The 21,841-nt window shown below is 63.8% G+C and overlaps 7 protein-coding genes across 7 annotated transcripts; 4 read left to right on the top strand and 3 right to left on the bottom strand.

Moving 5' to 3' along the window:
- Positions 1-7,822: 7,822 nt before the first annotated feature.
- On the top strand, positions 7,823-10,919 carry AMSG_04115 (uncharacterized protein; the record flags this gene model as incomplete). The annotated part of the gene is made up of 1 exon (XM_013903909.1): positions 7,823-10,919. A coding segment is annotated over one exon (2,679 nt), but the record flags the coding sequence as incomplete, so codon positions are not given.
- AMSG_04114 (poly polymerase family) lies at positions 10,810-12,715 on the bottom strand. Its single transcript, XM_013903908.1, has one exon. It carries the CDS (start codon positions 11,844-11,846, stop codon positions 10,851-10,853), a length of 996 nt encoding a protein of 331 aa, XP_013759362.1. The 5' UTR covers positions 11,847-12,715; the 3' UTR covers positions 10,810-10,850.
- Positions 12,716-13,044: 329 nt separating this feature from the next.
- AMSG_04113 (uncharacterized protein) lies at positions 13,045-14,504 on the bottom strand. The gene has a single exon (XM_013903907.1). The coding sequence runs from the start codon at positions 14,496-14,498 to the stop codon at positions 13,077-13,079; it is 1,422 nt and encodes a 473-aa protein (XP_013759361.1). The 5' UTR covers positions 14,499-14,504; the 3' UTR covers positions 13,045-13,076.
- Positions 14,505-14,901: 397 nt separating this feature from the next.
- AMSG_04112 (uncharacterized protein) lies at positions 14,902-16,532 on the top strand (the record flags this gene model as incomplete). Its single annotated transcript, XM_013903906.1, has 2 exons — positions 14,902-15,888; positions 15,930-16,532. The coding sequence occupies 2 exons, from the start codon at positions 14,902-14,904 to the stop codon at positions 16,530-16,532; spliced, it is 1,590 nt and encodes a 529-aa protein (XP_013759360.1).
- Positions 16,533-17,542: 1,010 nt separating this feature from the next.
- Positions 17,543-18,448, top strand: AMSG_04111 (uncharacterized protein; the record flags this gene model as incomplete). Its single annotated transcript, XM_013903905.1, has 1 exon — positions 17,543-18,448. The coding sequence occupies one exon, from the start codon at positions 17,543-17,545 to the stop codon at positions 18,446-18,448; it is 906 nt and encodes a 301-aa protein (XP_013759359.1).
- A 5-nt stretch (positions 18,449-18,453) lies between these two features.
- On the bottom strand, positions 18,454-20,437 carry AMSG_04110 (autophagy protein). Its single transcript, XM_013903904.1, has 2 exons — positions 20,340-20,437; positions 18,454-20,094 (listed from the first exon to the last, which is right to left on the bottom strand). The coding sequence occupies exons 1-2, from the start codon at positions 20,422-20,424 to the stop codon at positions 18,476-18,478; spliced, it is 1,704 nt and encodes a 567-aa protein (XP_013759358.1). The 5' UTR covers positions 20,425-20,437; the 3' UTR covers positions 18,454-18,475.
- A 279-nt stretch (positions 20,438-20,716) lies between these two features.
- On the top strand, positions 20,717-21,590 carry AMSG_04109 (uncharacterized protein; the record flags this gene model as incomplete). Its single annotated transcript, XM_013903903.1, has 2 exons — positions 20,717-21,523; positions 21,573-21,590. 2 exons carry the CDS (start codon positions 20,717-20,719, stop codon positions 21,588-21,590), a joined length of 825 nt encoding a protein of 274 aa, XP_013759357.1.
- Positions 21,591-21,841: the final 251 nt, after the last annotated feature.

Genomic DNA, 21,841 nt, shown 5'->3' with positions numbered 1-21,841 from the left:
ACCTACCTACCTACCTACCTACCTACCTACCTACCTACCTACCTACCTACCTACCTACCTACCTACCTACCTACCTAACCCTAACCCTAACCCTAACCCTAACCCTAACCCTAACCCTAACCCTAACCCTAACCCTAGCTGATGCCTCGTCAACCCTAGCTGATGCCTCGTCAACCCTAGCCCCACTCCATTCCTCCCCACCGACCACCACGCACTCCACTTGCCACTCACTGCCCCCTTGCCACCCCTTCCCGTCCCATGCATGACCCACATCCACATTCCCATCCACGCCACCACACTCATCCTCCACCCCACCGTGTGCATGGCTGTTCATGGGCCTGAATTGATTCTTTGATGGTGATTCACAATCCCCATCCCCCCATTGACACTTGCCGGTGTTACTCGTTCGTCTGAGTCGCATGTGCGGGTTGGTGGGTGACATGAATGTCATTCAACATTTTCATGATTCGCCACTCGTCATTCGTTTGATTGTTTGACGTTCAATTGAATGTCATTGATCATTGTCAATTGATCATTCGATTCCTTCCGTTTCTTTTCTTGTTGGCTATCCATGTTCCTTGTTCGTTGCCGTTTATGTTTCTACATGCTTTGTTGTTGCTATTGTCGGCCTTCATGTTCTGCTGTGGTTGCTCTTGCCTTTGATGGTTGACTACAATCGACATTCATTCCTATTCATCATTCCTTTCGCTCGTGTTGTTGCTTTGTATCTTTATTTGTTATGCTTCAATTGTTCTTGATTCTCCTGTTTTCTTCGACCTTGACTTCCACATCCATCTTCGGCCCTTGCTCACTACACTATCGATTCTCAACTTTGTTGTCGGTTGTCGTGGTCAAAAGGTGTGCATGCAATGTATTTCGTGTTGACTCTGTTGTGTCGTGGTCATGGTTGATCTGCAGATCTGATCAATCAACCGCGCGCTGCCTTATCGACCTGAACTTTCACCCGAGTCCATCCCATTGCCTGCTAGCTTTGTCCAGTCCCTGTTGGCTTACTTATACGTGTGCTGTGCAAGCCATGTATGATCTTTGGTTGTTGTTGTGGTCGTCATTGCCTCGTTTGATGCTGGTTCCGACTTTTCCTCAATTGTTTCAACGTTCAACTCAATTAACGTCCGCCGCCTTCCCTCTGCCGGCCAAGTACCCGCCGCCCGTATCGTCCACACCCCACACACATCCACCATCCTCATCTCACCCACCCACATCAATCTGCAAGCCCAATCGCCATACCCACCACCCCTTCGCCAGTCCCGCCTCCCACGTCACGATCCCCCTCATCCCCCCCTACCATACTCATTACGCCCTATCACCACCAACCACCACCCTCACTCCCTACTCCACCACAATCAATATCATCACAGCCACAGCCCCCACCCAAAGGCCTTGGCCATGCCCACCACTATCCCATCGCGCACTCCGCTTCCCTTCTTCCTCCTCCTCCTCCTCTCCCCACTCTACCTCACCCCCATCCTCTCCCCCGACCCCGACACCGCCATCCCTCAACCATCACAAGTCATACTGGCGATCCTCCAACCAACAGAAATCTCAAGCCACCCAGCCCCGACCCAGCCCCCTCTGCTGCCCCTGCCTCGTCGCTCACCAGACGCCAGCCGCCTCCCGCTCGCCCGATCAGGCCCACCTTCATCACCACCTAGCTCCCACCCACCACCAGCTACACAACCCTCGACCACACCTAAGGTTATCACTCACCCCACACTAGCACCAGTGCCAGTATCGCCGTCATCGATTCCCATCGACCTCGGCTCATTTCCGCGTCGGCTTGTTTTGCCAAGGCGGTTGAGCACGCCCTCGACCGCCCGACCCCGCACATGCCCCCCATCACACTCATTACCAGCTATACCCAATCTGATTTCACTACTACCCTAATACATACACACACTACCTCCTCGCACAGTATCCAATCCACAGCTGCAGTATTCCGGAATCCGAGTTCCGCCACCCGAGGCCCAAGTTGTTGTCCTGGTGTCGTTTCGATGCTGCTGACCCCCCCTCCCTGGGCCCATCTACGACCCCCACTCCCCACCATCCTCACCCACAACCACCACATCCACACCACACATACCTATCATGCCTGAAAACATAGCCGCCCACTCCCTGCCCGCCGATACGCACATCAGCCGACGCCATCCCGTCAACAGCATGGCTGCCGGCCGTCTGCTACTCGCCGCCGACCGCCGCCCGTCGCCCATCGACCACCGCCGGCACCACCGAGAGCAAGCTAGCTATCGACAGAGCATTGGAGACTATGCATGCGGATAGCCACAGCAATGGCAATGCCTACCAGTCTGCCCTCCAACCCACTTCTCCCCTCCCTCCTCCGGCCTTGCCCATCACAGCCCCCGCCGGCCTGCTCATCGCCAGCCGCTGCTGCTGCCGATCACCGAGCCAGACGACGAGGCCTGTGAGCTGGCCAGGACGAGGAAGAACAAGAGAAGGCAAGGGCGAGCGATAAGCGATGCAGTGGGTGGGCTAGAGTGCAGCGGTCTGGCTCCTCTTCCAATCCCAAGCCATCGTCTCCATCGACGTCCATCGCAATCCAAACCGATCCCACCTTGGCCTGCCTGATGTCCAGCGCCCACATGCACGTCGCCTCGACCTCATCCAGCTTGTTCTGCGCCCAGTACACACCCGCCAGGTTGTTGAGCGTGGTCGCCACGTCCAGTGCATCCAGTCTCAGCTTGGCCTGCATGATGTCCAGCGCCCTCATGTACGTCGCCTCGGCCTCATCGAGCTTGTCCTAGCGCCTCGACCGCCACCAATATGACGTTGAACCACGACGCAGCTGTGTACGCTCTACACGAGCTGCCCAATGTGGCTGTACACGACGAGGCGGTGCGGGCGGTGCTGCTGCCGTTGTGGGCGAGTCTGGAAGCATGCAACGCAGCCAATGAGCTGTCTGCGCTTGATACGCAAGTCGCGGTTGTCTCAATGGCGTCGCTGTCGTCGCTGTGGTCAAGTACTCTCCTGGCCATCGCTACGCTCGGCACAGCCCCCTTGGCCCATTCCGCAGCTGCTCTCCGAGCACCACCCGCGGTCAGTTTTGCCATCTTGGCTACTGGCCGCCTCAATAGCCAATTATACCAATTTACCGATCCGCAGCTGCCCTATCTAATCGCGTTTCCGTCTGTTCTTCTCATGGCGGGGATGGTGGTGGTGGGCTGTGCTGTTTTATGGTTATCTTCCCATGCCGCCCTCTTCTTCTACCCGCACCAGTTGCGCAGCGCATGGCTTTCGCCTTTCCTTCGCCTGGTCGTGATCCGCACCCACCCCAACCTGTGAAAGGTAGTGGCCTCAGGATATACTGTGCGTGACGCCAACTTGGCAAACCCCGCAATCTGGGCGACTCTACTTGTTCAAGAGCCACTTGCACCCACTCCTCTCACATGGCTATGCTGCATTGGCTGGCCTTGGTCACTCTCACCTTATGCATGACCATGGTGGTAGACTCCAAGCTCCCACCGTGTTCCAAGGCACCCTCCCGAGTGTCGCCATACATCGTCCCGTCGTTTTGGGTACGTTTGTGACCCACCACTCCCGCTCCACACAACCGTTTTTTGCGCACCACTCACACGTTTTTATCGCGGCTGACAGCTACCGCCTCAGGTCGGATGCTCCACACCAGCTCCTCCTGCTGCGTCAGGAAGGGTGTGGGCCCGCGTGGCATGCTTTGAGCTTGCTGTTGGTCACCGCGATACCTCGCAATCCCTCCTCCCTGTGCCATGCCCCGCGGTCACTCTCGGTCGTGACCCTCACCCGGTTGCTATGCCACAGCCTTCGGCACATGTCCTCACCCTATCGGCCCCCGCCGACCCCGGCCTCGTCCTCGTCCTGGGTGGAGTCGAACAACTCCTCGGCAACAACCCAACAGCCGTCGCACCTACCTCCTCCTCGCGCATTCTGGCTACCGTGGAATGGGGAAGCAGAGGCTTGCTACCCAGACCATCGTTCTCTGAACCGGACATACCCGGCCGCGGTAGCTTTGGGACTCGCGGTTTTGGGCTCGCCACCGTTGTGCCCGACCTTGTCCCCCTCGGCGGTGGCGTCGATGTCCATGTTTGGGGGTCTGACTTCCCCAACACCATGGCTGCTTTTCTCGACTCCACTCCTGTTCAACTGCATGTAATCTCCCATGATCATGCCAAGTTTACCGCTCCCGCGCGCCCTGCTGACGGCTACGCACAGCTGCTCCTTCGTCACCCCGACGGCATCCTCGTCACCTTTGACATCTACTACTCGAGCATCTGCGCAGAGGGCGGCCTCTATGCCGCGCACGGAGAATGCCACTCATGTCCTGCCAACGGTATATGTCCTGGCGGTGACCGAGTTTGGCCCGTTCCTGGGTACTGGTCGCCTTCTGAGCCGTCTGCCATCATTCTCGCTTGTCCTGCTCCTGCCCGCGATCGGTGCCGAGGCGGTCGCTTCTCGCCATGTGGCCCCAACTATGTTGGCCCGATGTGTACATCCTGTGCACCGGGTGCCTACCGCACTGGGCGTATCTGTCGTACTTGTCCTGACGCCGTGCTCGTCGCAGTACCCCTGTCTGTCTTCTGCGTCCTCGTCGCTGCTGCTGCCCTTCTTGCAACGGTATGGGCCTCGGATGCTCGCTTCTCTATCATCATGCTAGCTGCGCGTGTGCTGCAGCTGGTGTACGCCTGCAGGATGGCGGTCTCCTCTTCTCTCTCCGAGCCTCTAGCCACACTCTACCGCGTCCTGGCGCTCTCCGCTGGGGACTTTAACTCCTTTCTTCAACCTGCATGCCTAGGTGCGTCTTCGCTCGAGTCCCAACTCGTTTGGCACACAGTTGTCGCCGTAGGCGGTACACTCGCTCTCCTGGCGGTCATTGCCCTCGCCGCATGTTGCTCTGTCACCGTCAGATCGCCTGCGCCCACGTCTTGGTACGCCGGCCGCGCCGGCCAGATCGCAACCCAGTCGATCATCCTTTTCTTCTTCCAGTCGGCCCGACTCTCCCTTGCAGGATTGCACTGCGTCCCTTCCCAGCTCTCGTCTCGGCTTCAGCTGGCCAGAGAACCCTCGATCACCTGCTTCTCTGCGGCCCATACCACCATTCTCGTACTTTCCGCTGGTCTCCTCACTGTCCACGTCACAACTTCAACCATTTGTGTCGCCGCTATGCTCTACTACTGGTTTCCAAGCGTCATGGCTGGTGACAGCAGCTTGGACTCGTCGTCGCCAGCTACCCGCGTTGTCATCCTTGCGGACGCGGGCTTTTCTACTTGGTGGGGCTCGGTCGCATTTCTGCCCTTCCTACTCGTCCTAGCCGCCATTGAGGTCTTTCTGACCACCGATCCCGGGCTCCAGTTCTCCCTTGTATGTGGCACCACAATTCTTCTTGGTGGCGCTCTGTCCATCAAGGCCCCGTTCTCGTCGTCCCGCCTCGCCGTTTCCACCGCCGCCGCACTTGGTGCTGGACTCGTCGCGGCTGGCACCGCTTTTGTCGCCACTTTGGCTCTCGAACACGTAGATGGCATATCCTATGCCATCTTTGTTATTTTACTCCTCTGCTTTGCCGTCATCATGTGGATAGTCTCGCCGCACAGTTCCATACCGCGCGATACTCTCCCCTGTCTGACCTGCTGCCGGCGCTTGACCGCCGTCCAACCCATCCCCACTCCTGGCGAGACACATTCGCCGCTCGTTGCCTCTACATCAGGCATCTCTCTCGGCTGGGCCACCTCCAGCCACCTCTCGATTTCCACCAAGACCACAGGATCATCCAGACAGCGTGGACGTGTCCGCTCCCGCGGCCCTCCTCGCCATGGACTCGCTTCCCCGCCGTCGCCGATGTATTCACCCTCACTATTTCGGTCCTCACCCGAAGTTTCTCCCGCCATCATGCGTTCAGATTCGCTGTTCCTCTCCGCCGAGGAAACTGCTGCACTTGAGCGCGCTGGATACGCTCCTGGTCCCAGTGCTGATCCCGTTGCCGGCAATGACCATCACGTCTCGGGCGTCACCTCAATGAGCTGTTCCGGCCCGAACATTTCGTCATCCTCTCAAGAGCGCCTTCGCGCCGACGACAAGTCCGCCATGCACCAGGCATATCTCCGCGAACGTGCCGATCGTGCCGCACGTCTGGCCTCTCGCGCCCGTAGCGCTCGCCGCGTTTTGCCGCGCCCAGATGGCCCTCGTTCTGGCAGGAGCAAGAAGCTCAAGTCGGGTCATGCCCGCCCGCGCACTCCTCGTCGTCACCCTCCGCTCACGAATTCCGCTCCCCACGTGCCATCTCGTCAATCCATGCACACTACTCCTGGATCTTCGTCTGTTGTGCAATCACGGCCGCAATCATCTACGTCGTCGGCCTCTGTTTCGTCCTGTTCTGCCCCCCGTACTCGCGCTCAGCTTCATCATCGTCGCCGTCATCGTCGTCATCTACGCCATCATCTTCAACGTCACTGGCCTTGTCGGTCCCGTCGTCGTCATCATGATGGCGTGTAAATTCCTGCTCTTACTTCGCCCGGCGGCTACTCTCCCTCCTGCCCGCCAGCCTTGCAACTTTGCTGTCGTGTTCCTTTGCACCCCCGCTCCCCCCGCTCTCAGCTTCCCGCACCCCGCCACCTGCCTCCCTTACTCCCGCACCACGACACACTCCCCTCCCTCTCCCCTACCACTCCGCCGCCTACCACCCTTCCCTCACACATGTGGCGCGAGCACCGTGTGCTACTTGTCCTCGCGCTAGCTGTGACGGCTGGCCTCGGTCCGGCTCCGGCCCACGGTCTCCCTTCCGACCGTACCCCTGGCGCCCTCGTCCTCCTCCCGCTCAACGCCTCGACATCCGTCACTGCTCCGGCCCCACTGCGTTTGCCAACTACGGCACGGCCTCTGCGGACTTTGCCCTCGACTGGTCGCGCGGCTACCACCCTGGCCCGGAGCCGGCCGGTGTGGTCCTCAACACCACCTGCCCGCCGTCAAACTGCTCCGCCCCGCTCATCACCACGGCCTCGTTCGACACCCTCCTTCCGAGCTTTGGCAATGGCACAGCTTTCTCCGTCGAGCTCTGGTTTCGCCCTGCTGCTACCTCGGCCGTCCTCGCCTCGCCAGTCCAGGCCTCTGGCATCTCGACCTCGGTCGAGGCCGACTGCGGGCCGACCGCTCAGACCTTCCGCGCCTTCCAGATCTTGCAGCGCGGCGACACCCTCGAGTTCACCGTCCTTGACAAGGACACATTGACAGCCGCAGCGTGCGTCACTTGCGTCTCGCCTGGTGCCTCGCTTGTCGCTGGCGAGCTGTACCACGTCGTCGCAAGCTATCCCGGCGAACAGACCCGCCCGCTCGCCCTCACCATCAACGGCACCGCCGTCAACTGCGCTGCTCAGCCCTCGGCCTCGCCCATCGGGGCTCGTTTGTCGCAGCCTGGTCTGCTGCGCTCTCCACCCTGCAGATCTCCATCGGCGCCCGCCGCGACGGCGTCCGAAACTGGTTTGGCTCGGTCTACCTTCTCGCTGTCTACGGCTGGGAACTCTCGCCCACTCAAGTCGCCGCAAACCTTGCAGTTGGGCCGTACAACATTGCGCCCATTCCCGGCAACGCCTCTGTTGCCCTCCTTGAGGACACCTTTGCCATCGTCAACCTTACTGCACATGATCCGGCTGACGATCCCTCCCGTTACCTCTACTCTGTCCTCTCCGGGCCCGATGCTGGTGGCACCTTGTACTACGTCGCCGGCGACGGAAGCCGCGGAGTCGCCCTGCCGACCACGTACCCAGTTTACGTTCCGTCGCTGCCGGCCAGCGGCTTGGCCCAGCTCTGGTACCAGCCGCCGCTGCACTATTCCGGCACTGAACGCTGGTCGTGGACTGTCTCGGACGGCGTCTCTGCCGCGCTCGCGCAGACTGCGCTCATGACCATCTACGCCGTAGATGACCGACCGATCATTGTCCTCCCGCCAGGCGCTTCCATTGCCGGCGGCCCGGCAGGCTCGCGAGTCTCGCTCCACCCTCTTGCCGTCGTTGACGTCGACGCTGACTCGATCCTCGTCTCGGTCTCCACCTCGGCCGGGCGGCTGGCCTTTGAGCCGATCGTTGCCCACTCCGATAACGCCACCCTCGCATCCGCCGCCTCGGCGGCGCTCGCCGCCGTTGACGTCATTGTTGGCTCGAGCTTGACGCCGCACTCGTCGTTTCTTATCCACGGCTCGGTCGCCGACGTCAACGCCGCACTTGCCACCGTCGGCTACTACAAGCGCAACGCTGTTGCCGCGCCGACGTCGGACACAATCCGCGTTGAGGCCACCCACGCCGGCGTACGTACTCTTGAAACCTTCTCAATTGCGCTGCCAAAGGCTGCCGCAGTCGTCCACGATCCGCCGCCCACGCTTGCCGCCGGTGCTGCCTCGCCTCCAATCATCTTTGCGCTTACCCTCCCGGTGCCGTGCGGCACCTCGCTCATGCTCACACTCGCCACCGACCCGGCCGCTGCCGGCTCCATCGCCTTTGCGCCCGGCACAGAGGTCATTGTCTTTGCCGCCGGTGCCTCTACCGCCAACATCACGGTTTATGGCGTGACGCTTGGGCAGGCTGCCATCAGAGTCACCGGCGTTGCAGGCTCGGCTGCAAGCTACTACGACTTTGCCACTATCTCGCTCCCGGTCACCACTGTTGTGCCCGGCTCGGGCACCGTCGCTTCTGTCAGCCCGCTCATCCTCACCTTTCCCACCTCAGTCATCACTGTCACCGTCACGCTTACTGTGCCGCCGCAGTTTGGGACCGAGCTCGAGCTGAGCCCAGAGGTCCTGGCCGGGCCGGGTCTGGTCACCTTTGCCGACACGCCTGCGCTCTTCCCAGCCGGTGCCCTGCAGGCCACGTTCACTATGCTCGGCGCTGGGCCAGTCTACGGCAACGTCACCCTCGGCTTTGTCGCCTCGGGTACGGCACTCGCGCAGTTCAACGTCTCTGCGTATGCAGAAGTTGTCACCACCGTCGTTCCGCAAACCGACGCTGTCATCACCCTGGCACCGCTCCCGGCGTATGTTCGCGTCGGCCAGCGTGCCGCAATCCCCACCAACTTTACCCTCTCGGCGCCGGTCCAGCCGAGGGGCACGCTTACACTCACAATCGCCGCCGCGGTTGACCCCATCCGCCCAGTGGCGGAGCAAGGCTCAGTGACCACCACGCCGGCAGCGGTCTCGGTCACCGCTGTCGACGGCGTCTCGGGCTTTGGCCTCTACCTCTCCGGTGCCACCGTCGGCTGGGCATACGGCAATGTGGTGGTGGGCGGCAACTCGGGTGGTCAGTTCAACGCCTCGTCGCTGGCCGGCACCTACCTCACTCGCGTCCTCCCGACCTTTGCATTTGCCGAGTGTGCACTCTCGCCGCTGTTTGTGGGCGAGGCATGCTCGCTCTCGTTCTTCCTCGCTTTTGAGCCGCCGGCGGCGCTCACGGTTCCGGTGGCTCCGCTCGGCGACAACGCGCCGATCTCGGTTGACCTCGGCGAGTCGGCGTCGGTCACCTTTGCGGCCGGCTCGCCGGCGGGCGCGCTGGCAGTCACGTCTCATACCGTCAACTACACCGGTGTGCCGGTGAGCATCACTCTGCCCGCGTCGGCTGGAGGGACAACCATCACGTCAGAGCCCGTGGTGGTCCGCGAGCCGGACCCACTGGTTGTCATCGCCGCGCCGCGGTGGATCCTCGTCGGCGCCACCGCGAAGGACTTTGTCCTCGGCCTTCCCTATGCTCCGCGCTCAACCTCGCAGGCGCTCGTGGTCAACGTTGCGCCGTCAGACCGTGCCGAGTCGACCGCACCGTTTGAGCTGCGCGGCTCGACCAGCTTAACCTTGGCCACTGCAGCGCAGTCGGTCAGCTTCGGTCTTGCCTCGACGAGCGCAACAAGGACTGGCACCATTCACCTCGACGTCAACGTCGATGCTGCTGCATCGTCGGCGGCGCTCCAGTACGCCGACCCCAAGGCCCTGCTGGCGTCGATCGAGGTTCTAGACCACGACGGCATCACATACATCTCGCAGGTTGATCGCGACCTTGTCATCGACACCGAGCGAACCATCACCATCGCCCTCACCTCGCCTGTCCCGACCGGTGAGCTCCTCGAGGTCGAGGTCGTGACATCCGGCTCGGGCGAGGTCTCGCTCGCGAACTCGGGCACCGCGCCGTCGCCAACGCCCGCATCGAGCCTGGTGCAGATTCGGTTAGCCTCACCATGCGCGCCCTCCGTGTCGGCTGGGTCGCTGTTCGTGCCCGCCACGGTGGCTCGACAAGCACCGCCGCTGCCGCCCGGTTTGCCGTCGACCACGTGGCGTACTCGTTCCGAGTCATTCCGGCGTGTGCTTTTGGCCAGGTCGTCAACTGCGCCTTTGCCTGTGTCCCGCACGGACAAGACTCGCCGGCCACATGCGCGTCGCAGTCCAAGGCGTCGCCGTGGACCATCATCCTGGCTGCCATTGGCTCAGTCCTTCTCTGTCTCTGCATCTTTGCTCTCTGCCTCTTCCTAATGCGCCGGGGGCGGACCAAGGAGGACAAGGAGATTGACGCCGCCCTGGTCGAGCTCCGCAACGAGTCCACCAAAAAGGTGACCGTCCACAAGAAGACCGTCGTCGTCCTCGAGTCGGTTACCGATGACGATGACGCGGAGGATGAGACTGATGAGGCCCGTGGCTCGTCGTCAACCGATGGGTTCTTTGCGGACGACGACGACGATGATGATGATGATGACGGCGACGGAGGCGACCCAGCCGACGCCACAGTCGGTGGTGACCGGTATCTGACCAAGAAGACAAGATATTGAACATGTCACCACGTCTTGACACTTAGTTTGCGTTCATTACGCGGGGCGAAGCGACATCACTTGCGGCAGACCTTGATGAGGTAGCGGATGCGGACACGGGTCTCGTCAAAGACACAGTACTCCGAGTGGTGGAACCGCGACGAGCTGTACTTGGTCGACTTGGGCTTGCCGGCCGGAACGCGGACGCTGTGGCCGTCGAGGTCGAGCACGACGTCGTCCTTGGGGTCGGGCTCGATGGTGCCCATGGCACGGATCGAGTCGTAGCCCGAGGGCGGGGCGCGGAGCGACCAGTCGTCGGCAAGAAGCTCCGAGGTCCTGCCCATGACAACCTCGTCGAGGAAGAAGAAGCCCTCGCCATCCGGAGCGGTGCGGATGTACTGGGCCGACTTCTGAGCCATCGATGCGTGGTAGAGCGACTTGCCGACGCGGCCGCCAGCCGAGGGCATGATGCGAAGGCCCGACTTGAGGATGGCGGCGACCACGGCGACGTTGGTCGAGTGGAAGAGCAGGTGGCGCTCACCGAGCGCGTCGTGCTGCGCAAACCGCTCGTCGGCCGAGTGGCGCGAGACAGCAAAAATGTCGGCGATCTTGAATCGGTTCGAGGCGAGCGTGTTGTTGAAGTACTTGGCGAGGAGCTTGTAGTCGTCCGAGCTCTTGTCGAGCGCCTCCATGTCGATGTCGAGGCCGTTGAACTTGACGTCGAGCGGGTGCGGGACAAGCTCCTCCTTAGCACTCTGCTCGGCCTTGGCCGCCTTCTTGAGTGCAGCCTGTGCCGACTGGATGTCGTCGAGCACGTCGAGCATCTGCATCTTTTGCGTCACGGCCTCGTGCGACGAGAGGACCGGCGGCCGCTGCGAGCGCGAGAAGGCGTGCGGGACAAGCGTGTAGAAGGTCGACGAGTGGGACGTCATGCCGCTGCGGTTACCCGAGTCAATAGCCGCCTTGAGCTTGCCGAGCACTGCCCGTGCCTTGGCCACCTGCGTCGTCGAGATCTTGCCCAGCGGCATGCGCTTGGTATCGAGCCCGAGCTTGGTCATCGACGATTTGAACATGTCCGAGTCAAAGATGAGCTCCACAGTGTCACGAACGGCCTTGGAGAGCGTGCATGGCTTGACTTTTTGGCCGTGCCCGACGCACCGGCAACCGCGTCGAGTGCCGCCGCAAGCTCATCCTCATCACCATCGTCGTCCGCCATCTCCATCACTGTGTACTTCTTGGTCTTGGCCTTGTACTTGGCGCGGTACTCCTTGATCGCCGCTTCGGCCGTCGAGCACGACACAAGCTTGGTCTTGCCGCTCTCGCCAACCCGGCCCCACCGGAAGAAGGCGTAGTACCTCGACGGGCCTTGGATCGCCTGCAGCGCGTAGAACTTGTTGTTCCCGTACACGCCCGCAGAGAGGTTGACCTGGTTGAGCATGGCCGAGAAGATCTCACCGTCGACGGAAAGGACCCGCGAGCCGGGCGGCACGTTGGCGAACGCATCGACCTTGGGCACCTTGCCAGCCTTGGCCTTTGCTGCCGGCGTGGCCGCCTTCTTGGTCGCCGGCGCCGCTGCTGCCGCTGCGCTTCCTCCCGATCCGGCCGCGCGCTTGCGCTTCTTGCTCGGCGCCGCCGCTGCCGCCGCTCCGCCTGCCCCGGCCTCCAGCCGCGCCACCAGCTCCGCCTTCTTGCCCTTGGTCTCCAGCCCGGCTGCCGCGCACTCGTCACGCAGTTCGGCGACCTTCATCTTGGACCAGTCCTTCGCGCTGCCGCTGCTGCTGCCAGCACCTGTGGCCGCATGAGCCTCCAGCCGCGCCACCAGCTGTGCCTTTCTGCCCTTGGTCTCCAGCCCGGCTGCCGCGCACTCGTCACGCAGCTCGGCGACCTTCATCTTGGACCAGTTCTTTACAGCGCCTGCGGCCGCATGAGCCTCCAGCCGCGCCACCAGCTGTGCCTTCCTGCCCTTGGTCTCCAGCCCGGCTGCCGCGCACTCGTCACGCAGCTCGGCCACCTTCATACTCCCGTAGTCCGCCATCTTCAATGCTTGCTTCTGCTTGTAGAGGGGTGGAATGTCTTCCCCTGCCCGTCGGCCTTCCTTGTCTTCCCCCTCCTCCACCGTGCTCCTTTTCCCCGCCTTTCTTTTCGGGTGCCATTCGCGCGGTCAATTTTTTTTGGGACGAAATGGAAATCAACTCGGCCACTCGCACGCGAGCCAAGGCCATGCATCGTCCGTGCGCCTCGGCTCGCGAACAGCTCGACAGAACCCACGCCCCCTGGTTCAGATCACGGCCGCCGCACATCCGCTACTGAACAACCGAGTCCGGCGTGACAACAAGGAGAGACTCGTCAAACATCCACACGTTGCCGCGCCCGACGATGCTCTCGATGAGGGCTGTGGTGACGCTTGGCGGACCCCATTCGGTCGAGAGCGCAGGGAGCCATGTGTGGTAGACATCGCGGAGGTACGAGGTGTCGTCGAGCGAGAACTGCGGGTGGCGGAGCGCAAGATCCATGGCGGTGATGTGCAGCGCCGGCGGTGTGATCATGGAGACTCGCCGGAGTGGGAGCGTGAGGTAGACGACCCGGCCAAAGTCGATGCCAAGCGCGGCTTCGGCTGCAGGTGTGCTCTCCACAGCACGGAAAACGTCAAACGATGTGCTGTCGACATAGAACGGGGTCTTCTTCCGCTGGCAAAACACAGGCGCAGTGGCAAACGGCTTTCCCCGCCCGCCCATCCTGCACCCGGTGTACCATGTCAGCGCGCGTGCCATGCCTGGCAAGTCGCCGCGCAAATCCGACGGGGAGAGCTTGGCCTCAAACACCCACTCGACAGCGACATGCCGCGCCGCGTCAGGCCCGTCGCCGTCGAGCGCGCCCGTCTCGCGAACAACAACAACGTCAAACTCCATCTTGGATCGCTCCGGAGGTGACTCGCCACGGTACATGGTGGCTGAGATGAGGATGTGCCATCCACAAGTGCCCGGGACGATGCCAAGCGCGGCTCTGCGCGACGGGATCCAAGAGGCCACAAACTCAGCACACCATGCTTCGAAGCGATGCCCCGTCCGGCCGTGAGACGACTTGGCGCGGTGGATGGCCTTGACGGCCGCGTCGAGCGGTCCGAGCTGAGTTGACCGCAGCAGCGAGTCGCGCGCCTTTTCCAGCGCACCAACCACCCAAACCATGGGATGGTCGCGGTGCTCGCTGATGGCAGCGAGGACGTGGACCAGCTCGCGGCGGCGCGCCTCGATGACTTGGTCGGGCAACGTCGGCACGCCCAGCGCGTTTTGCAGCCGCTTCTTTCGCCCTTTCAGCCACTCGATGGACGTCGCATCCTCCAATCGCTTCTTGGCTTCCTCGATCTGTTCCTCAATCTCAGCAATCTGGCCGCCGTACTCTGCTTCGACTGCCGCCCGCTTCCGCTTCATCTCAAAGGTGACGCGATCCTCGTCAGATGCCAGCATCCACGCCTGCCGCACATACCGGCCGGCCGATTCTTCAAACGACTCTGCACTCTCGAGATCAAACTCGATGTCGTCCACCCGCAGCTCGTCCACCTGCATCACATCCGCCAGCTCCAGCACCTCCTTGCCCACCTCAGGTATCGCTGCCGCGCCTGACGCCAGCGCGCTTGTCCCCGACAGCCCACCCCACACCCGCAGCGCGCCACTTCCGCCCGCATCCACCTTCCCCTCTTGCCCCTCGCCGCATGGGTCGGCTGACATGACTTGTGGCGAGAAGAGGTTCCCCCTGTCGCTCTCCACCGCGTGGCCCAGGCAACGCGCCCGAGTTGCCATCGCATGCCAAGTCGCACATCCGGGGCGAGCACGGAGGCCACAGGCCGAGACATGGCTGCTAGCCGTCGACTGTGGTCAACCACCCCACCACGACACTTCCTACATACACATAGTCCCCACATACACTCCATCTGCCACTTTCCTGCCGCCGATCCCCTGCCGCCCTGCCGCCCAAGCTCCCCCCCCCCCCCCCCCCCCCCCCCCCCGGCCCATGCGCACTCCCAACTGTCACCCCCCCTCCCCCCTCTCCCTCCCCCTTCCCGCTCGGCCCACCACCGCTCTCCCCACCACCCACATACCCCCCCCCCCCTCTCTTCCTCGTTCTCCACCTATGGGTCGCGGAGAGTATGCAGAACTTCATGCTGCTGTGCGGGAGGGTGAGACTGGGCAGGCGGAGCTGGCCAAGGTCGAGTTGCTGGACGAGTTGCTGGTCGGGGACAACGACGGGCGGAACGTGCTGATGGTCGCTGCTGCATCGGGTCACCCTGCTATGGTTGCGGCTGTGCTGGCGACTGCATCGCGAACTGCTGGTGATGGTGGCATGGATGCCGTGGTCAAGACTCTTGCTGATGCTCGGGATCATGCCGGGAATGACGTCTTTATGTGGGCAACAACTGCGAGACCGCATGCCAGGGTTGTCGAGTTGGTGGCGCTCTTGTCGGAGCTCCTGCCGCTGCCAGAGACTCTCCCGCACTGGGCGGCCATGTCGGGCAATGCTCCGCTGATGGCTTTTCTCAGTGATCGCTCGGGCGTCTCTGCCATCTGTGACTCGCTTGATGTCCACGGTCGAACTCCGCTCCACTATGCTGCTTTGCACAACGCCGCCGATGTAGTGGCGCTGGTGCTTGATGCCGGCGCAGATTCTGCCACCCGCGATGCCGACGGCTGCACACCGCTGCATCTTGCTGCTGCTGGCGGTGCGGCGGCGGCAGCGGCGGTTGTTCTGGCGAGCCTCGACGAGCTGGCCGCTCGGGAGGCTGTCGCTGCCAAGGACGTCCGCGGCGCACTGCCGCTGCATCTGGCGGCGTTTGGTGGTGACGGTGCGGCGGCAACAGCCGGCACGCTGGTTGCTGCCGGCTCTCCGGTCGATGCCAAGGATAGCGAGGGCCGGACGCCACTGATGTGGGCCGCACGCGAGGCCAACCCGGCGCTGGTCGGGGTGCTCCTTGCGCACGCGGCTTCGCCGTTTGCCACCGATGTCGAGGCCAACTCGGTTGCGTTCTACGCTGTAGTCTCCAACTCGCTTGCTACCTTGGCGCCCATTCTGGGCGCGGCCCTTCGGTTGTCCACGCCAATCCGCTGCCGGATGCGTTCTCGTGTGGCCCGCTGCTGTATATTGCGGTGGAAAACGGTGCCGAGGCCCCAATGCTCCGGGCGCTACTGGACGCAGGCGCCTCGCCAGTGGTGCAGGACGCCAACATGCGGCAGCCGATTCATCTTGCAGCTGCGACCAACAACGTGTCGGCGCTCGCCGAGCTGCTCTCCTCGGGCGCGCATGCTGATGCCGCCGACGCCGTCGGCTCCTCACCGCTGCACTGCGCCGCGTTTGCCGGTGCTGGTGCTGCTGTTGCGGCACTGCTTGCCGCCACACCGCCGGCCGACGTCAACTCGATTGACACCTCCAAGCACACGCCGCTGCACTGGGCGGCACATGCGGGCTCGGGCGCGTGCATCGCGCGACTTGTGCGAGCTGGTGCTGACGTAACAAGCATCGACAACGACGCCATGCGGGCGTACGACCACGCTCTACTTGCCCCGATGGACGACTCGACCCGTGCGGCGGTTCTTGGCGTACTTGATCCGGTTACGCCCGCGGCCAGGCGCCATCTGCTACTCGACGAGCTTGATCGTCGTCCTCCGTCGCCGGAGCGCCGCCCGCGCGAGTCCGCGTCCAAGAAGCGCCGCCGCCGCCGCAAAAGCACAGCGCCAGCTTGGAGCGGCTTGCCGACGCTGAGAGTGTGAGTGCTACCGCTGCTGCACTGCCAGCTGTAGACCCGACGGCGGATCCCAACTTGGTTCTGGTTGATGGGCGCTGGCGGCGCCGGCGGTCGCACCGTCGACGCAAGAGCCAAAAGACATCTGCCTCTGAGCCGGAACACGACTTTGACCCGCTGCTAGTCAGCACCCGGCCTTCACGCAAGCGGCACCGTCATCGCTCTCGAAAGCCTCAGCCCAAGCCCGAGCCTGAGCCCGAGCCACAACCCGAGCCACAACCCGAGCCACAACCCGAGCCTGAGCATGACGAGAGTAACGACGGCCGCTCTGTCTATGATGACCGTGCCTCCCACAAGCGCCGCCGCCGCCGCCACTCTCGCAAGCCGTCTCGCAAGCTCGAGTCTGATCCCGAGCCCGAGCCACAACCCGAGCCACAACCCGAGCCCGAGGACAACGCAAGCCACGACAACCGCTCTGCCTATGATGACCCTGCCTCCCACAAGCGCCGCCGCCGCCGCCGCCACTCTCGCAAGCCGTCTCGCAAGCCCGAGTCTGAACCCGAGCCCAAGGCCGAGCACGAGCACAAGCCCGAGCATGAGCACGAGCCAGAACCTCAACCCGATCCCGGGTACAACGCAAGCCGCAATGGTCGCTCTGCCGATGATGCCCTCGCCTCCCGCAAGCCCCGCCGCCGCCGCCGCCACTCTCACAAGCCCTCTCCCGAGCCCGAGCCCTCCCCCTCTCCCGAGCCCGAGCCTGACCACAGCGCAAGTCACGACGGCCACTCTGCCTATGATGCGCCCTCCCACAAGCGCCGCCGCCGCCGCCGCCACTCTCACAAGCCCTCTCCCGAGCCCGAGCCCGTCCCCGACCACAGCGCAAGCTACGACGGCTGCCCCACAGATGGTGATCTCACCTCCCACAAGCGCCGCCGCCGCCGCCGCCACTCCCGCAAGCCCTCTCCCGAGCTCGACCCACCAACCATCACCTCTCCCAATGTCAACCACCGCGAACGGACACTCGAGTCGCGACTCCGCATGCACGAGCTGCACACTGTCCAGACGCTGGCCGCGCTCGAGTCGCTCAAGGCCGAGGTCGGCGCACTGTCGCGCGAGCACGCCCGCCTCCGCGGCGACGCCGAGACGCTGGCGGTAATGGCCAAGTCGGACATCGAGGCTGTCACCGCCTCTATCGTCGCTGCGTTGCTCCTGCCCGAGTCGGACGCGCAGACCTCTGCCGCCGATGCCGAACTTCCACTGCCGCGCCAGCTCGGCTCCCGCATCGGCGCAGACGTCGTGCTCCTCGCCCGCGCCGAGCTTCCGGACTTTCTGCTCGATGCGGCAGCGGCGACTGCAGTGTGGCGCGGGACAACGCTATCGTGTGCAGCCCTCCTTCCGCCGGGCACGCCGCAGGTGGCGGTATATCCAGCGGTCGAGACGAGCATCCGCAGCGCGCTTACCGGCCGTGCTGTCGGTGTGGTTGTCTTTGGCGGGCCGGCCGCCGGCAAGTCGTTTGCCCTCCACGGCGTGGTCGGCCAGCGTGGCCTCGTCTTCCGCGCCCTCCAAGATCTGGTCTGGGCCGGAGACGAGCTCGAGCTCGAGGGCTTCCAGCTCTCGCTAGCGCTCCGCATCGGCAGCAGCCCGCCAACGCCGGTGGCCTCGGCCACGGAAGCGGTGTACACGCTCGACGCTGCACCGGCAAGTATCGTCACCGTCGACGTTGTGGTCCACGCCACTGCCGGCGCGCCCGATCCGGATGCTGAGCCGCGCCACGGCTCGGTCCGCTTTGTCGAGCTCAGCCACGAGCTGCTTGCCGATCCGGTCTCTGCCGCCGAGCGCCTCGAGGAGGAGGCCGCCGCCCACGACGTCACCACCGTCCTCGCCGTCGTTTCGCCGGACGCTGACGTCGCCGCCGCCACGCTAGCCGCCCTCACCCAAACATGATACGACACCGCACCTCCTGTCTTTACTCTACTCCCACACCACAAGCCCGCCGTCGCGCGAGAGCGAGGCCAGCGACCGCCCGCTCGGCCGCCAGGCGACGCACGCCACCGCAGCCGTGTGCCCGCCCTCGAGCACAGTGGTGAGTGCGCCCGACGCCGCGTTCCACACGTACACCTCGCCAGACGCAGAGCCTGCGGCCACAAACGCGCCGTCCGGCGAGAACGTCGCCCGCGCGTAGTTGAGTCCGGTCGAAAAGCCCTGCGCCTCGTAGGTCATAGCCACCTGGTGGGTCCGGGTGTCAAAGAGAGTGAGGCAGTTATCGCGCGAGTTGATGAGCAGCGAGTCGCCGTCGGGCGAGTACTCGACGCACGTCACCTGCTTCGACGCCGCGCCCTTGATCATGTGCGAGACGTCGCCGGACCGGGTGTCCCAGAACGCCACCGTCCCGTTGTGGTGGCCCGACGCGACCACGCCCGAGTCAATCGAGACCGACACATCGTTGCACGACGAGTAGCACATGATGGTCCGCGAGCAGTACCCACGCGCGAGGTCCCACACCTTGAGCGTTCGGTCGTGCGAGCCCGAGACCGCAAGCGAGCCGTCGGTCGAAAAGTCAGCCGCGTAGATCTTGGCCGTGTGGCCCGTGAGCGTGTGCCGCGGCCGCTGCGTCGCCACGTCAAAGACCCGGATCGACTCGTCAGCCGACGCGCCGAGTACAAACTCTCCCGTCGGCGAGAACCGCGTGCAGTAGACCGCCGCCGAGTAGCCGCGGAGCGAGAACTGGTGCTCACCAGACCGCGCATCAAAGAGCTTGATGGCCTTGTCCGACCCGCCAGTCGCGAGCATGTCCGAGTTGGGCGCGTATCCAACAGAGTGACCCTCGCCCCCATGCGCTGCCACGGTCCGCCGCGCCCGCGTGGGGACCACAACAAAGCCCGACCCGCTGTACGCCCCGCTTGACGACGACGCTCCGGCCATCGCGTCCAGCAGCGACTCGCCCGAGCCCGACATGTCGACCGTTCCGGTCACGTTGCTCACCGCTGCTGCCTGCAACTCGAGCGACTCGCGCTGGCTCACCATCGACTGGTAGAACATGTTCGCCTCGTTGAGCTTCTCGGCGTCCTCGGCGGCCTTCTGCAGCCACCGCGAGACAAGCTCCTCGTTCTCCTCCTTCAGCTTCGAGTTCGCCTCCTCCACTCGGATCAGCTCCATCTGCAGCAGCCTCAGCTCGTCGCCGAGTGCCATCGACGTCACGTCCGACGTCTCCTTCTCGCGCGCCATGCGCTCGAGCTGCGCTTCCAGCTCGCAAATCCGCGCCTTGGCCGCTTCCAGCTCGCTCTCCTTCCCAGCGAGGCCCTCCTCAGCCGCCCGCAGCGCCTGCTGCGTGTTCAGTAGCTCCTTGTACCGATCGTTGAGCTCTGCGTTGAGCTCGTTGGCCTTGGCCTGCAGCTGCGCCACCGCCATCGCGTCGCCCGCCGAGCTTGATCCATTAAGCCCGCCTGTCGCGCTCCCCGAGCTTGCCCCGCCGCCCCCCATCCCTCCGCTCGGTGTCCCTGCCGGCGACCCACTCCCTGCGTTTCGCAGCATGTGCTCCAGCTGTGCATTCCGCGTCCGCATCCTCTCCATCTGTGCCACCAGCACCGAGTCTATTCTCCCGTGAAGCCGCCACACCCAAGCCAACCACACCCAAGCCAACCACACCCAGCCAACCACACACAGCCAACCACCACACCGACACATACCTATGAGTACAGAACCTCTCACACACACCCACCACCCCCCCCCTTCCCCCCCTTTCCCCGCCCCCATACCCCTACCCCCCCCACCCACCCCTACACCCCCCCTTCCCTCTCCCCGCACCCTCCCGCCTCCCTTTCACATCTCCACATACGCCGATGAATGAGAGGCGCCCACCGTGCAGACTGCCGAGCATCCCGCTCCTGCAACAAGCCCACCACCGCTGTTAGCGAAGCCATGGTATCCACACCCAAGCCAAGTGTACCCCTCTCCCCCTCCCTCCCCTCTCCCCTCCCTTGATCAAACCTGACACACAACCCGCACACGCCACTCTCTGCTTTCCCTCGGCCGGACCAACCACGACCTTTTTTGGGGGCGATGCCCACCCCGACCACCCGCAAGCGCAAGCAGCCACCACGCGAGGCACCACCACCACCATCCCACACCAAATGGATGATCCCTACCACCACTACCACCGTCACCGACCCCATCACATCACCGCCGTCCCCCAAGCGGCACCACCCCCTCGCCATGGCCACACCGTTCTCGTCGCTCTCCCAGCCGCTGCTCCTTGCCGACCCCATTCTCGAGACTCACTCTCCACAGCCTACGGTTCTTGTCGATGACTCGGCAACCATCGCCGGCTCTGTCTCGACCACAATCTCGCATCCGGCCACAACCTCCATCACCGACACCTTTGCCGGCCTCACCCAGTTCTCCTTTCCTTCCTTCCACCTCCTCCCGGACCCGTCCTCGCCACCATCGTCTCGCCCTCCCTCGCGCCTCGATCTCGACTCGGACGACGACGCCATTGAGTCCATCTCCTCCTCGCCCTCCTCGCCCGCCGATCCGCCTTTATCGTCACCGTGCACTGAGCTCCACCCCGACCATCCCCTCACTCCGCTCGCCGCCCTCGCGTCTCCGGCGGCTCCCCTTGCGTCCACTGTCAACGTACGCGGGGTTGTCGTCGCCGTCTCGGGCGTCATCGAGACCACCACCCGCCGCGCCACCGTCCATCGTGCCACCGTCTCGCTCGTCGACGCCTCCACGGCCTTACGCCCCACCCGCGTCACTCTCTGGGGCCGTGCGGCCTCCTGGGTCTACATCCTCCCGCGCGGCGCCGCAGCCCGCTTCAAGGCCCTCGTCGTCGGCGAGTGGCGCGGCGTGCCCACCCTCGCCACACGCGCTCCATCCTCGGCCGTCACCGTTCTCCCGCTCGCCATTCATGCCACAGCCCCGTGGATGGCCGACCTTCACTGGCTCTCGCGCCCGTTCCTTGCGACCCCGCTCCTCGCCCACCTCCAGCTCGACACCCTCGTCCACCTCGACGCCATCCGCGTCGTCCGACTCGTCAATGCATCACCGTCCTCCCTCCTCCGCGTCCTAGTCATCGACGGCTCGGTGAATGCCGACGGTGCCCTCGCCACCGCCTGGCTCACCGTCGCTCATCCCTCCCTCGCTCCGCTCCTCGTTCCCGGCGCCATCGTCGCCGCCTCCTGCTGTGCCGTCACTTGGTCGCGGTCCGCAGCATGGTCCGCCGCCGCGCCGTCCCTCTCTACCACCGCCCACACCTCCATCATCCCTGCCACACCATCTTCTGCCGCCGCCGCCGCTTCCCGACTCGCTGCCGCCTTTTCTCCCTCGCTCCGCCAAGAC

This window comes from Thecamonas trahens (genome assembly GCF_000142905.1).
Source record: "Thecamonas trahens ATCC 50062 unplaced genomic scaffold supercont1.16, whole genome shotgun sequence".
In the NCBI taxonomy this organism is placed as follows: domain Eukaryota; order Apusomonadida; family Apusomonadidae; genus Thecamonas; species Thecamonas trahens.
Note: the sequence above shows the minus strand (reverse complement) of the source record. Positions and strands in the feature narration are given on the sequence as shown.

Bases quoted from the DNA above. Each gene is read 5' to 3' on its own strand.
- AMSG_04110 (XM_013903904.1), bottom strand. From the start codon at position 20,424: ATGGCTTCGCTAACAGCGGTGGTGGGCTTGTTGCAGGAGCGGGATGCT. The intron at 20,095-20,339 runs GTATGTGGAGAT...ACGGGAGAATAG, and splicing joins GGCGCCTCTCATTCATCGGC to ACTCGGTGCTGGTGGCACAG.
- AMSG_04113 (XM_013903907.1), bottom strand. From the start codon at position 14,498: ATGTCAGCCGACCCATGCGGCGAGGGGCAAGAGGGGAAGGTGGATGCG.
- AMSG_04114 (XM_013903908.1), bottom strand. From the start codon at position 11,846: ATGTTCAAATCGTCGATGACCAAGCTCGGGCTCGATACCAAGCGCATG.